The sequence below is a fragment of the Peromyscus maniculatus genome, chromosome 23 (assembly GCF_049852395.1).
Source record: "Peromyscus maniculatus bairdii isolate BWxNUB_F1_BW_parent chromosome 23, HU_Pman_BW_mat_3.1, whole genome shotgun sequence".
NCBI classification, from domain to species: Eukaryota; Metazoa; Chordata; class Mammalia; order Rodentia; family Cricetidae; genus Peromyscus; species Peromyscus maniculatus.
Genome location: NC_134874.1, coordinates 62,038,774 through 62,055,119, shown reverse-complemented (window position 1 = coordinate 62,055,119; position 16,346 = coordinate 62,038,774). Strand labels below are relative to the sequence as shown.

General features: G+C 38.7%; 2 protein-coding genes across 8 annotated transcripts in view; one reads left to right on the top strand and one right to left on the bottom strand.

The window, feature by feature from the left end:
- Nucleotides 1-16,346, bottom strand: part of LOC143270545 (disks large homolog 5-like) — a 54,695-nt gene that overhangs the window by 25,303 nt on the left and 13,046 nt on the right. The gene's annotated exons all lie outside the window — the stretch shown is intronic.
- Nucleotides 1-16,346, top strand: part of LOC121826313 (uncharacterized) — a 70,883-nt gene that overhangs the window by 45,632 nt on the left and 8,905 nt on the right. For 2 of the 3 annotated variants that reach the window (XR_013047732.1, XR_013047733.1), the window contains exons 3-4: nt 4,254-4,337; nt 15,985-16,167. Coding sequence is in view for 1 of the 3 variants with exons in the window: in XM_076560900.1 (XP_076417015.1) it covers nt 4,254-4,337; nt 15,985-16,064 (164 nt within the window). In the remaining 2 variants the exon portion in view is untranslated. Of the gene's footprint in view, nt 1-4,253; nt 4,338-15,984; nt 16,278-16,346 lie in introns of those variants that run through there. The other variant, XM_076560900.1, reaches the window with a different exon arrangement.

Here is a 16,346-nt window from a genome sequence, read left to right as displayed (position 1 = left end):
ATCAGTGTTGTATATATACGTCTTTTTCTTACCTCTTGTCATGTTTATTTTCAATTGATTGAATTTTAAATATTGACTAGAGGCTTCTTAATCACTCTGTTTTTAGTATTTATATAAAATTTATGTCATAGATTACAAATCTACTTAAGTCAGGTGTTAAGTATTTCATGTCTATAATCCAAGCCCTTGGGAATCAGGATTCCATGAGGTTGAGAACAGTGAGGGTTACACACGTAGCACTGGAGCACTGGATACACTGCTACAGAGTGGGATTTTATTGTAGAACATGCAAACAAAGTCCAAATGTATTCACTTTCATATGAAGTCATTTAATATTTTAGTTTTTTTCTAATCATGGTTTAGCTTATTCCATAAATTTGGTTATATTTTATTTCCACTTCAATACTTTTACTTTCACTATGACTTTCTCTTTTAATTTATTGATTATTTTAAGAATGAAATATTTAATTTTTTATTATTGGGGATTATCAAGATACTATTCTGTTATTAACTTGCATTTTAATTTCCCTGTAGTCAGATTGCACACATCACTTCATATCAGGTCTTTTATGTTTATTTAAACCTGTTTAGTAGCTTGTAACGTGGAGTATGTTGAAAAGTGACTTGTGTGTTCTGGAAATGCTGTCTTAAGCTGTCATTTGAGGAGGTGTTCTGTAAATGTCTGTCAGGTGAAATTGATTGACAGCAGTGTTCATGTTCTCCTTGTCCTTAATGACTTTCTCTGCTTTTCATTCTTTCTTTTCCCTTTTTACAGTAATAGAACTTAATTTGGTTGTAATTTAAATTTTTCGTATTATTAAATCTTATCATGTGGATATATCAGGAGTTAAATGGAATTTTCTATTCCAAATACAACATCTTGAAGCCTTGTTATATAGGAACTTCTATCCCTATGTCAAAATTGCACTGAATTATTCAATATGTTCATGTTTTTTAAAAGTTTAAAACCTCATTCATTTGACAACTTCTTATAGTTTAGTTCATATAAACAAATGGTAGAAAGTGAAAGTTGATTTTTTACATATGCATTGTATTTTTTATTGATTCTTTGGGAATTTCATACCATATTCTCTAATTCCACTCCTCTCCCAGACCCTCCATGTCTTCCCCGACCTCTTGTAGAGTCCCGCCACAAAGGAAAACAAAAAAGGAATAAAAATAAGATAAAAATAAACAATAACAATAAAAAAGAAGAAAACAGTTAAGCACTTTTCTCCCCCAGCCCCAATCTTTCCCACCTCTCCATCACATCTCCATCACCTCTCCATCATCACTACATCATCTTAGTGGCATTGGGAGCTGCTGTGTATCATGCACGTCTAGTATTGATGGTGTACTGAAGCCAGGGGCCTTGAACCTGACCAACATCCCATTACACAACGAACATTTGCAAGTGAAGCTGTTGGACTTTCCCTCCTTTTGTTCTGTTGACTCCCATCTCCAACTTCAATTGTGGATTTGTTAGTTTCCATCCACTTTCTCATCCAGGTTGGAGGATTCATAGTTAAATTATTTTCAAGTTTAGTGTTCTGTCTGCCTGGAAAATTGATCCCTTTTCACCACACACATGTATATTATAATATTTGTGTTACTCAGAATAGATACTTTCCCTAGTAAAACTTACTGTTCAGCAGTTTACTTTGGTACCAGCATGGGTACTAGGGCATTTTAAAGAATTCTTCCTTTTCCTGCCTCATTACTCTGACACTCTGCCCATACATTTGCTTTCTATGCATCATAGAGTGAAATCCTGTGTGGTTGTTTATCTTCTCTGGTGATTTCTCCCATCTAGAACTTTATGTTTAATGCAGTTACATGGTTAGTTTGAGTCTTCTGTCTTGATTGTTTTCAGTTCACTGTTTTTGTCCAAAGTGTCTTTTGTGTCTGGTTTTGGGTTCAGTTTATCATTCTATTTATCCCCTTACCTAGCTTGTTATTTAGACATCTTTTAAAAATATTAATAGCTGCTTTTCAGGCACTGAAGGCCTGAGAGCTACTAAACTCAGAGCTCCTTCCTTGCTAAAAATGCCAGAAAGCTACCAGACCTCTGGAGCTCATCCATTGTGTGTTATATCAGCTGAGCCAAATAATAGTTTATATTTTACAGATTATTTGTGCCAAAATTTCTGTCTTTTGTTATGGTGGAATTCAAGACTTTTGTAAACCTCTCTTAATTAAATACACATTATGGATGACAATATGGTAATGGAACACTGTGCCTTTTAGTGACTAAAACTAATGAAATGCTAAGAAATCCCTTATAAAGTTTAAATTTTATGCAGATTTATTTGCATCAACTCTGTACAACTCAGGTTTCTTGCATGATCCAATTGTTTTATATTTCCCTGGCCCTATCTTTTTATGGTTCTGGGTTCCAGAATGACCTTATAGTCCTTACATTCTGTTTGGTCACAATCCTTTTTCTTACAACTGAGAGTTGGAGAATGAACTGACATCATGTACTGCATGGGTGCAAGCCTCTCTGCCTCCCTGGGTCCATAAAATAAACCGAGAAATTATGAAACAATGATTTGAAAATTGCACATATGTGATTAGACATGTAGGTATGTACACATGAGTGCAGTTCCCACAGTGATGAGAAGAGGCTCCATATTTCCTGGAACTAGAGATATTGGTGTTTGATTATGGGTCACTGTGATAGGTGATGTGAACTGAACTCAAGTCCTTCAAAAGAATACAGTGTGTGTTTTTCTGTTAGGCCGACTCTAGCCCCATCATTCAAAAACATTAAGAGAATTTTGGAAGATAGTAAAAATGTAGTTATTATGTTTAGTTGTATAAAAATATGTCAGGGACAAGGACAGAATCTCTAGTTAGTGGAAAAATACAGACCCCCGATAAGACAGGGAACTAGATCATCTTACAGTCAGGTTGCCTAGCAACAGGACATTGAGTCAGAGCCCTTGACCCTTTCACCCTGTAAACATCCTACATGAACATCCTGTTAGCTTGCACCACCTTGTGCAGATAACAGCTTCTTGCTCCCCCTACCCTGCAGGAACTATATAAACCCTCCTGGAGAAAAAATAAAGTGGCACCTTGATCAGAATCTTGACTTGGTGTATTTCCTTTGGGTCTCCTGTCCCTACATTCTCTCCTTAGGGTGGTCGAGAACCTGTTGAAGCCCTGCTGGCTGGGGCAAAAATATATGAGCCCTTGTGCAAATAAGTAATTCTTTTTCTGTTTTGTTACTACTAAAGTTAATCTTATTATTGTGTACATTTTAATTATATACAATAAGTCATTTGATTCTGTACACCACATTGTTTCCCAGATATACTCCCTCCAGTTAAAATATTTCCCCTCACCCTTCAAAATTTTTTAACCCTTTTCTTATTTTTCTAGATTCCATTTATGAGAGAAGATATGTGTTAATTGTTTTTGGAGAGTTGTCTATTTCTAAACTTGATGATACATAGTTGGAACAATTTTCTTGAGAATTATGCAACTTTTTTCTATAAATTTATTTTGAATTATCTTGCTATATTTATGCATATTGTGTGGTCTTTAGTCATTCATATAATGGTGGTTCTCTGAGCTCATTCCCTGAATCATCTATTGCAGGTAGTGCAGTGATAAAAAATTACACACAAACTCACCTTACATATGTAGTGATTCAGTGTCATTCATTTCGATAAGTATGCACACCTAGGAATGGTACAGCAGGCGTGACTATGTTAAATTTTCATTCATAACCATCATTACAGCATCTATTGTACCTGAAATGTTTTAGTTTAAATTGAACATAACGTATATGCTCTTGTTCCACCTCCTTTGCAGCATTTAAAAAATTAGATTTGGTGAAAAATGTAATCATTTTAAAGACACTTAAAGCTGGAATTATGGGGAAATCTGAATATTATTTTACTAATGTGACAAATGGGTCTGGGGCCCAAGAAAATGACCACAGAGTCTATAGTATTTGAGCCAGGCTGTAAGTCCTGCTGACAATTTATTCTATTGAAATGGTTGCCATGCATTGTTCTGAGTGGTCAGAGCTGGACCTCATATTACTGCACAGCTGGTGACCTCAAAGTGGTCCATTTGGTAAGGAGAATGTACTTGTGAGTACCTAGTTTAACTTTGCATCCATATTTGTAGTTCATATATTTGTTGGCATTTGAGATACTGTCTCAGAATGCTGATTGTGAAAACTTGTTTTCAGCATGCAGAAAATGAAACTCTGCTCTCTATCTTCTTCCAAACACAAGCTCTGCAACAAATGTGCCATAGACCAGATACCCTGAAAATGCCAAAGGACAGAGTAGAGAAAATACTCCCACTGCTAAGCACAGGTAAGGATTTTCTGAATAGGACTCTTGTCCAATAGTAAATGAGACCAAAAATCAACAAATAGGATCTCATGAAATTAAGACTTTTTATTTCAGCATAAGAAAATATAATTTAAGTGGTAGCATACAGAATATGAGAAAGTTAGTCGTGTAATGGTGGCATGAGCATTATTGCGTAATTAACTTCCTTCTGATCTGGTGAGGCCTGCACTATAGGAAGGAATTGGTACCTGGTATTGTGTACCTGGTTAAAAGACACTGGCTGGACAGGTCATAGCCCTTTAGATATGCTACTATTGTTACTTAGTGTAGTAGCAACTGCTTTGTAAATATTGTTTTTCACATAGATCTCTTCAGCTCTCAGTCTTGGCCAGGGTTCTCTTTCTGTGGTATGCAGCAGCAAATTCACAGCCTCATAACTTCAAAATGTTGAAATGATCATGCATGCTCATTCCTAAATGGGACCTGTAGATCAACCAGTTCCCCTAGGATAGGAAACATCCTGGAAGTGGGTCCTGAATGTCCTGACTGAGCATGAGGGAACTGCTGTGACATGCTGTCCTTTGGACATAACATAGCCATGGCTCACTCACAAGAACTGTGATCACCTGCAGCTTCAGGTGACCGTGTTCAGGACTGACTGTGAACACACCTATCTGTCCCTAACCAGACAGCTGGAAGAGGCAGACTGCTGGTGGAAGACAAAGCCTACTAAGCCTCTGTCTCAGTACAGAAAATAAGAAGGAAGCTAGAAGTTGGCCATTTGTTTTTTCTTTTCTTTCTTCTTTCCTTTCTTTCTTTCTTTCTTTCTTTCTTTCTTTCTTTCTTTCTTTCTTTCTTTCTTTCTTTCTTTCTTTCTTTCTTTCTTCCTTCCTTCCTTCCTTCCTTCCTTCCTTCCTTCCTTTCTTTCTTTTTCTTTCTTTCTTCCTATTTTATTTTACAATACCGTTCACTTCTACATATCAGCCATGGATTCCATTGTTCTCCCCCTTCTGCCCCCCTCCTTTTCCCCCCAGCCCACCCCCCATTCCCACCTCCTCCAGGGCAAAGCCCCCTCCCCGAAGACTGAGATCGACCTGGTAGTCTCAGTCCAGGCAAGTCCATTCCCCTCCTCCTAGATTGAGGCAAGTGTCCCTGCATAAGCCCCAGGTTTCAAACAGCCAACTCATGCAATGAGCACAGGACCCAGTCCCACTGCCTAGATGCCTCCCAAACAGATCAAGCCAATCAACTGCCTCGCCTATTCAGAGGGCCTGATCCAGTTGGGGGCCCCTCAGCCTTTGGTTCATAGTTCATGTGTTTCCATTCGTTTGGCTATTTGCCCCTGTGCTTGATCCAACCTTGGTTTCAACCATTCTTGCTCATATAAACCCTCCTCTTTCTCGATAATTAGACTGCTGGAGCTCCACCCGGAGCCTAGCCTCATAGAAGGAGTTTGGTAATATTCCTTCTGTTTCTATTGTGTGGAACAATTTAGAGAATATTGGTATTAACTCTTCTTTGAAGATCTGGTAGAATTCTGTGCTGAAACCATCTGGTCCTGGGCTTTTTTTTGGTTGGGAGATTTTAATGACTGTTTCTATTTCCTTAGGAGTTATTGGAATATTTAAATAGTTTATCTGGTCATGATTTAAGTTAGGTATGTGGTAAGTATCCAGAAAATTGTCCATTTCTTTTAGGTTTTCCAGTATTGTGGAGTAGAGGTTTTTGAAATATGACCTGATAATTCTCTGGATTTCCTTAATGTCCTTAATGTTGTTATGTCCCTTTTTTCATTTCTGATTTTGTTGATTTGGATTCTCTCCCTCTGTCTTTTGGTTAGTTTGGATAGGGGCTTGTCTATCTTGTTGATTTTCTCAAGGAACCAACTCTTTGTTTCATTAATTTTTTGTAATGTTCTCTTAGTTTATAATTTATTGATTTCACCTCTCACTTTGATAATTTCCTGGCGTCTATTCTTCCTGGGAGACTTTGCTTCTTCTTGTTCTAGAGCTTTCCAGTGTGCTGTTAAGTCACTAGTGTGAGATTTCTCCACTTCTTTATGTGGGCATTTACTGCTATGAATTTCCCTCTTCGCACTGCTTTCATAGTGTCCCATAAATTTGGGTATGTGGTGTCTTCATTTTCATTAATCTCTAGGAAGTCTTTAATTACTTTCTTTATTTCTTCCTTAACCCATTGGTGATTCAGGTGAGAATTATTCAGTTTCCATGAGATTGTAGGTGTTCTGTAGTTTTTGTTGTTGTTGAAATCTAACTTTAAACCATGGTGGTCTGATAGAACACAGGAGGTTATTCCAATTGTTTTGTATCTGTTGAGATTTGTTTTGTGTCCAAGTATGTGGTCCATTTTAGAGAAAGTTCCATGCGGTGCTGAGAAGAAGGTATATTCTTTCCTGTTAGGATGGAATGTTCTGTAGATATCTATTAGGTCCATTTAGGTCATGACATCAGTTAAGTCCTTTATTTCTCTGTTAAGTTTCGATTTGGGAGATCTGTCCAGTGGTGAAAGTGGGGTGTTGAGATCTCCCACTATTAATGTATGGGGTTTTACATGTGGTTTAAACTTTAGTAATGTTTCTTTTACATATGTGGGTGCCCTTGTGTTTGGGGCATAAATGTTCAAAATTGAAACTTCATCTTGGTGGATTTTTCCTGTGATGAGTATGTAATGCCCTTCTTGATCTCTTTTGATTGATTTTAATTTGAAGTCTATTTTGCTGGATATCAGGATGGCTACACCTGCTTGTTTTTTAAGACCGTTTGATTGGAAAGTCTTTTTCCAGCCTTTTATTCTTAGGTAGTGTCTGTCTTTGAATTTTAGATTTTTTTATTGTATGCAGCAGAAAGATGGGTCCTGCTTTTGTATCCATTTTGTAAGCCTGTGTCTTTTTATAGGTAAATTAAGTCCATTGATATTAAGGGATATTAATGACCAGTGATTGTTAATTCATGTTATTTTTTGGTGGTAGTGTGTGTGTACTTCTCTTCTTTGGGGTTTACTGCTGTGGCTTTATCTATTACCTGTGTTTTCAAGGGTGTATCTGACTTCCTTAGGTTGGGATTTTCCTTCTAGCGCTTTCTGTAGGGCTGGGTTTGTGGATGAGTATTGTTTAAATCTGGCTTTGTCTTGGAATGTCTTGTTCATTCCGTCTATGATGACTGAAAGTTTTGCTGGGTATATTAGTCTGGGCTGACATCCATGGTCTCTTAGTGTCTGCATTACATCTGTCCAGGTCCTTCTGGCTTTCAAAATCTAAATTGAGAAATCGGGTGTTATTCTGATAGGTTTACCTTTATAGGTCACATGGCCTTTTTCCTTTGCTGCTCTTAATATTCTTTCTTTATTCTGTATGTTTAGTTGTTTAATTTATTATGTGGCGAGGGTACTTTTGGGGGGGGTCTAGTTTGTGTGGTGTTCTATAGGCTTCTTGTATCTTCATAGGCATTTCCTTCTTTAAGTTGGGAAAACTTTCTTCTATGATTTTCTTGAATATATTTTCTGTGCCTTTGAGTTGGTATTCATCTCCTTCTATCCCTATTATTCATAGGTTTTTGTCTTTTCATGGTATCCCAAATTTCTTGGACATTTTTGGGTCATGACTTTGTTGGCTTTAGTGTTTTCTTTGACTGATGAAGCTATTTCTTCTACTGTATCTTCAATGCCAGAAATCCTCTCTTCCATCTCTTGCATTCTGTTGTTTATATTTGCATCTGAAGTTCCCAATCCTTTACTCAGATTTTCTATTTCCAGCATTCCCTCTGTTTGTGTCTTCTTCATTTTTTCCATTTCCCTTTTCAGGTCTTGAATTGTTTCCTTTATTTGTTTCATTGCTTTTTCATGATTTTCTTTCAGTACTTTATTGTTTTCTTCTAATTTGTTTGCCCTTTCCGCTAGTTGTTTATAGTGTTCTTCCAATTTTTTTTTGTCTTTTCCTCTACATAAGCCTCTACATTCTTCATGATGTTATTCATAAGGCTGTTTTCTTCTGCTTCTTCCAATTTTTGATGTTCAGGTCTAGATGTTGGAGGTGTGCTAGGTTCTGGTGATGCTGTATTTCTCTTCATTTCGTTGTATGTACTCCTGCCTTGACACCTGCCCATCTCCTTGTGGTTCGTTCTTGGTATTATCAGTGCACTTGGTTCAGACAGAGCTGACAGATTCAGGAAGTCTCTTTCTCTTGTGCAGATGGTAGCTCTTTTTTCCAAATGGGAACTCTGGGGCAGGATGGAAGCTCTTATCAAAGTTGGCCATTTGTATTACTTATCAGTTCCCCTTTCTTTATCTGTCTGCCTCCCAGGGAAGACTGTGATTCCTATTCCCTCAAATTAATGAGTTTATTGAGGTTAATACAAGTTTATAGGTATGGAATTACTTATAAGAATATGAATAACTCTAATGTGTGGCATCACAAAGCTCACATTAGAATGGGTGACTCATTAGGACTAGAACTCTGAATGTGACTGCATGACTTGCTTGCAGCTGAATGGGACAGAGGGTCTCCTTTCTTCAGTTCTCCTTAGTAATCACCCATTTAACCTTGGACATGGAAGGGCCTTGTAATTCCTGTAAGTTTCAACTTTCCCAGCCATGATTTAATTGCTGGATATTATGAACCTCTTCTCTTTTTTCATAGAACTTTCTGAGACTTAATGAAATAGTCCAGAGAAGAGTACACCAGTTGGACACTCAATATCAAAGGGTCATTTCTGAAAACATATATGCTACCTATACAAAATGATTGGTTTACATTTAGGAAATATAACTATATGTATATATATATATATATATGTATATATATGTATATGTGTGTATATATATATATGTACATTCATACACATATATATGTATAAGCATGTAGCAACAATGAATGAAAATAGAGGTCATTAATTAGAAATAGAGCAAGGAAGAGTACTGGGAGGGTTTGAAGGATGAAAGAGAGGAGAAAGCAATCTCATAAATAATAGAAAACTATTTTATGTCATAAAAAGGAAAACTGTTACACAACACTTTAGCCTTTCCTTAAAATGTTAGTTTTTCTACAAGTTCACATTCTCCCATGGAGCTCTGCAAAGGCACTGACGGCAAATAACAGTCCTGAAGTCCCTGGTGAATCAACCATTTTATGTTTGACCTCTTCTGTAAGCACAGCCCAGTGCTCCATCATGCTCAGTGAATTGGCCATAAAGCACTTTTTCTCTCATATATATTTTATCAGGAAAACCCCATCCTTCCTTCATCATCTTCCAGTCTGTGTGAGACTTCTGCCTGTGATAACCAAGCATCCCCAATGCTTCCTGTGAGCCAGTCCATCAGGAATAATCTCTCTCAGATTTCACTAGATTACATAGCCTACTCTACAGCACTCAGATTGATCTCATCTGTTCTCATAGCCTACAATCCCATGAGACAAGCTTTGGCAGGAGGTTTCATTGATCTTTTGAAAGTCTTTGGTAATTCAAGCAGTTGAGAGACATATTACTCCCTGACTAAGACAGTCTCTTTTTATAGGCCATTTTAAGGCTCTCAAATGCAAGTTCTAGCATGGATTTTCCTTTTCTCTGTATAAAAGGTTGAAATATGTGATATCTTCTATCGCCTTTATTCCAAACAGAGAATTACATCCTAATTGTATACAAGTGTACTGAATTTTGGCCTAAGGAATTTTAATGAATACAGCAGTTTCATAAATGATCATGATTTTTTTATCTTCTATAAAACTTCTGACTTATGATTAACTCTATTTCCTGGCTTTGTGTACATCTTTCTATTTCCATTTAGAAAACTATGGATTTTACCTCTACACAAAAATTTATTTAGTGAGAAAACATTTTTGTGAACTTCATGGCTAATGAAGAACTAATAAACACTGAATATATCAACTCATTGAATTCATTATATCTAAATTACATTTGTCATAAAAAAACAAACAAAGATGGTGTGTTTGCAAGTTATTAAAGTATCAAGTTTTTAGATGCAGGTTTTTAGCTGGTTTTAAGCACAGTTGCATTTTTTAATATTTTTACACAAGATTTTTAGTGTCGCAGTGTCAGAGAGCTAAGGAATGTCACATTTCATCAAGTGCTGGGGAGGATATGGATTACAAAGATTTTAGGTGGGAAAATATGGAGAATAAAAGCACAGAGAGAAGTATTCATTTGTTATAATGTAACTAGCATTTTATAAGGCCCTGTAAAAACTTAGGGAGGCAAAAATGAGTATAATATTCTGGATGAATAAGGGAAGAGCAAGAAGAAGGAGAAATAGAAGTGGAAGAGTAGTAGTAGGAGAAGATGGATGCATGGATACATGGATGGATGGATGTTAGGATGGATGGAGGTAGATAGATGGATAGATGAATTGAAGGATGGAGATAGCTGATAGAAAGATAGATAGATAGATAGATAGATAGATAGATAGATAGATAAATATAAAATAGAGTATATACAGTTTTTCAGGCTATACAATACAGTGGTTATTGTGTCCACTGAAGGCAGAATGGACTCAGAACGTTTGTTCTTTTTTTCCCATATTGGTCAGAGAACTATTTATGGGTGAGGAACTCTGGATTTTTTCTTTCAGCATCTGAAGCCCTTTGAATCTGGACAATGCTAGTACTTCTGGTCCCTAGAAATAGCCCTCAAATTTAGTTCTGTTCCAATTGTCTCTCAGTGGTCCCACTTTTACTTTAGGCTGATATATGAGGTGAGGTGGGACAAATACTGGTCTTCCAGGAAACCCTGGCATTCTAGACCCCCAAGAATCTTTCTAAATGAATGCTCCAGGTTTTGTGTAGAACTCTAGAAAAGGAACAAGGAATCCTGGCTACAGCAGATGATACAGAACAGGCTGAATTCTCGCATGGTGATATGGATTATTGTAATGGAGAGGCAAGAGTCTCTGGGGCAGAAATATGCAACAGGCTAGATACTTTGAAGATAAAATTTAGACGACTTTTTTTTTTCAGAGCTGAGGACCAAGCCTAAGACCTTGTGCTTGCTAGACAAGCACTCTACCACTGAGCTAAGTCCCCATTGCCTGACTTTTAAGAACATACTTTTGAGAAAAGTCAGAGGGAAATGGGGGACTTAAGACTACCAATGTCTGAGGCCATCTCATAGACTTCCCTAGAATGTTTTGGACTGATTGTGTTTGTCTTTGGGGGATGTTATTTTTATAAAGACAACAGACTTAGTAGGGGGGTTGCTAGCATTGAGCTCACCAGCACAAGGACACCCCACTCAATGATTAGTCTGCAATTCTGTTTTTTTTTTTTTTTTTTTTTTTTTGGTTTTTCGAGACAGGGTTTCTCTGTGTAGCTTTGTGCCTTTTCCTGGAACTCAATTGGTAGCCCAGGCTGGCCTTGAACTCACAGAGATCCACCTGGCTCTGCCTCCCGAGTGCTGGAATTAAAGGCGTACACCACCACCGCCCAGCATAGTCTGGAATTCTTTAAGGAAGGAAGAGATGCAACAAGTTGATGAAATGAAATGTGGAAGTGCCTGCAGTTGAGAAGTGAGGATGAGGTGGGTCACTCCAGAATGTTAACCAAGAAAAGTCAGAATAAGAAAATTTAAATATGGGAGGAACTCTGACAATATGTGGGAAAAGTCTGTATTTGTTAATGCTTTGGTGATTGGCATTACACATCATCCTGGGAATTTAAAAACTAATACAATGGGATCCTTCTTTGAGAAATCATTTCCGCAATTGACATAATATTTTATATTAAGTTCATCTCTCTGAAATCTTATAAGAAAAGAGGAACATTATGGACCATGTTTCTGTTAAAAGAAGTAGAAAAGAATTAGTGAAGCAGATTTTGGGTTAATCCGGGCTTCTTGGTAGGAAGGGTTATTCCTATGTTACTTTTCAGACTTGTTTGTTCCTCAAAATATCAGCTGAAGTCAAGATTTGGAGCTTTATCAGACCAATACATCATGCAGTATAACACCATTTGTATTATGCTATGTCCCATCAATGGTTACTCAGATGAGAGCTTGGATCATGATGAGTAGCACATCCTGGTTTGCATGTACTGAGGATGATAAGTATAAATGGAATGTATGTGATCCACACAGTTGGTACTCAGGATGTCAACTTATATCTGTACATGAAGTCTGTGAGTCTAAGATCTTCAATAAACATTCTTCTGTGTGTCTCTTTTGAGGCCTTGATTGGCTGTAAAACATCACGTGAAATTGAGGTCTGGGATCAGTGTGCCTCATGGTTCCCTCTAGCTACCAAATATGTTAATGATGTCCATTTGCTTTCATCTGTAAGGGAGCCATCAGCTCAATTGACAATAATTGAGGTGTTTCTGGTTCCCTTTTGTTTAGGGTGTTGGATGAATAAGAGAATATTCTGCCCACACATCCTTAAAGTTCAGGGCTTCTGAGTTTAATTCTTGCTCAGTAGGCTGCAGGTCTCCACTGATAGCAGTTTATGGTCAGGATGTTTCTTCTCTTGGATTGCCTGGACTCCTTTCACACAGGGCTTGGTCCTTGGCTACTTGATATCATGGTTTGGCCTAGGAAGAGTCCTCCATTGTGGTTGGAGCAGGTTCCATTTAAATTGTCTCTTCAAACTGTGCTTCCTAGGGTCAACATTAAGTCTGACCACGTATCTCTCATTGGTTTGGCAGGAGCTCCATTGATTTTAGAGTTTGTGGTTGACCTTCATGAAGGTCTATTGTTGGCCTGTAACATTTCCACTTTTGATTTTGCCTGGCTTGTTCTATGAGTTTTGTATGAGCTCCTAATTTTTCCCAGTCAATATTTGCCCCAGACCTGCTTCTTCATTTGATCCTTGGAGAATGTCCCAGGTCATCCTCTCTCCCTGTTTTGGTTCATGCTTTTGTCAGGGTAAGTGTTAGCACTCTTGCATTCTCCTTTTCCTGCTTTGCCCCCTCCCCCCAGCCTCTTTCACTTGAGAAATTGGTCTGGGCCCATGTCCTTTCTTAGTTTGGCCCAGTCTTCTTCAGGGTCAGAGGTATGCTGAGGCCAAATTCTCATCTTGGTGAGGGCCCTGGCTTCAGTTCAGGTAAAGTTGGGGCATGGATACTCTCCTTTTCTTTCTTTGAGCCAGGTCTTTTTCTTCTGAGGGATAGCATAGGACTCATCTCCCTCTTGGTTGGGGCCAGCCTTCTTCAGGGTCAAGGTTAGGCATGGGTGTTCTTTTCTTTTCTTTTTGTTTCATTTCATTTCATTACTTTTCCTTCTTCTCCTTTGCCCTTGGCTCTTCCACTTAATGGACTGGCCCAGGGATACCTCTGTTTTTCCTCTGAGCCAGAGCTTATGCAGCTTCAGGTTTTGGTGAAGGCCTCTTTTAGGTCAGGTTTGGCCTTTTCATTCCTAGGGTTGGTCCCTAGCCTTTCTGGGTAAGGGGAGCCATTGCTAATGTAGGCATTATTTTTGGTCTTCATCAGGTTCATTCTTAGGCCTTGGAATACTTCTGTCTTGACATCATGGTTTAATGGTTAATCCTGGTCTACTTTCACTTTAGGTGCTTAGCATGGGCCTTTTCAGGGGCCATGTTGGCCTGGGGTGTGGCTGTGTCCAGGCAGTTTTTGTGTTAGAGTTAAGCCTGGTTATATTGATATTCTGGCACTGTTGGTACCTGTTTCTCTTCAGGGTTGAAGCAGCAGATACTTTTGAGTGGAGGTTTGACTGAAGCTACTTTGTATTTGTAATTAGCAGTGGATTATGCTCAGCCATTCTGAATAAAAATAACATGTGGATATTGATAGAGGACTGTATTTATTGTGCTTCTCTTACATCTCAAGTATATTCTGAGGAACATTGGCTCTTTCTAAGGGAAATGGGCACACGCACCAACACAAAGCACAGACTCCAGATGAAATAAACTACATATTACACAAAAAGAAAGGGGAAGTAGAAAGAGACAGTGGTGTTTGGGAGAGTCCTTGCTGTTGCATTAGTGACTGTGGCCATGGTAAAGAGGCACCATGAGCTCATGTGGAACATTGTTGCTTCTCAATAAAGATAACAAAATAGAGTCCCAACAAGGTCCCTGCTGCCTTTCCTTCTGTCATCTGCTCCCATGAAGGGATATCACAGGGGGTTAATATAACAACAGAGGCTGGTCCCCCATTGATCTAGATGCTGCCTTGATAGGCACATGAGGGTTGTACAGATCTTCATGGGGCATCTTATGCAGTGTGGGCATGGTGTCCTCTCCTGTATGTCATTCATGGCATGCACTATGAGGCTGTTCCTCTGGTCCTTGCTATGGAAACACTTCTCAAAATGTCATTTGTCTTCTACCTTGAAAATCCCTGGAACAATGAACCATGCCTTCGTGATCTCTTTCAAGAAAGCTCCTTGTCATGTCCACACACTGATGTGAGATCAGGTCTTCCCACAAAGAATGTCTGCACTGACTTAGTAGAAATTGATTCCTGCTCTTGTTATTATTGTTGTGAATCACAGCCAACTTTAATAGAGTGAGCTGCCAACCTGTCAAGGGCACACATTTAACCATGACAATGATTCCTTGTGTAGTGTCACAGAGGCTAGGCCACACTTTGCTCAGGGAAGCACATAGGTGGTGAAGCTATGCAGATGTCTTTGGACTGGTTATTAGGGAAGGTGTCCGAAGGCTTCAGTTATCATCATTGCTTTGGGACAATTTCCCATCCAATCATTATTTCCTACTACAGAACTTCATTGCTGAGAAGAGGAAGGTCATTGGGGAAAGGTCAGACTCAGTCCATATGTACACGGTTCAAATATTGGTCTGTCATTTCTGATGCTCAGTTTATCATCAAGAGTCTCTCATCATGAGGCTTGTATTGTGCCATCTGCAGGACCTGCAGCTTGGAGAACAGAGCTGTTTGAAATTTGCCCTCCAGCCTGTCCCTTCACCATCATTAAACACACCTTGAAGTGGGATTGACCAGAAAGCAGAAAGCCATGAGGCTTTCCCTACCTCTTCTCATCATGGTAGTTGATGACTTCTGAGGCTGTCACTCACTGAATAGCAGTGTAACAGCAGTCCATCCTGTCCCATTTGGAAACTGGTGCTGACTCTGCCTCAACTGTTGTCACCTTTTCTAACAAACACAAATGGAGATTAGTAGTAGAAAACAATGGACATATCCCACTCTGAGAATACCCCTTCCCAATCTCCCACTATCCTTTGCCTTCATGCCTCTCTCCTTCCCTGAAAGTTTATCCCTGAAGGCTGGTCTCAGATTTCCAGCAATCCTTCTAACTCAGGGGCCTTTATTGTTGGGTTTCCTTTTTATTATTCTTTTCCATGGGTGCTTTTTTCCTGCCCTAACATGACATTTGAAGGACAATGGGAGGGAGGCATCTTAGCTCTCTGAGGAGTTAGTCAAGGTATCACAGTGTTCCATTCCTCTATCTTATTGTGGATGGAAACCAACACTTAAGAATTGTGGCATGCAAAACGAAAGAAAGCAAAACTGAATTAACATCTTTTTCTACTGGTCTTCAACCAATCAAATCTCAGTTATAAAAGAAAAACTGTGGGGAGATTCTTCCTGTGATTTCTAGATGAAGTGTAAGCATTGTGCTACCCTCAAAGTAAACAGAATTTAGGGAGGGTGGCCTCAGTTAAACCAACTATCTAATCACAGACTTTGAAATCCTTTTCCTGTCTGCAGCAGCAGAATCTGGAAGAAGAGAAGTTATACAGTTGCCCAGCAGGGATGTCCCTTTGCTGTCTCAGACTGGATGCCTGTAGCAGCAGTTGCAGTAGGAACAGCCCACCTGGAAGTCCTCCTGTCAGCATCATTGGATTCTGGGAACCCACAATTTCCTGTTCTTCACCAAATTCTGGATAGCTAGTAAGCGTAGTTAGATTTACTTGATGGGGGTGATTTCCTATAATCTGAAAGATTGAAGTGGAAGAGGAAGGAGAGACTTAAAACTTATCTGTGCTTGGTGTCAAATGGTATCTGAGGGACTTAACATGTGACATAGATTGTAGATATCCATCTAAGAAAGACTCTGAAACATCGACACG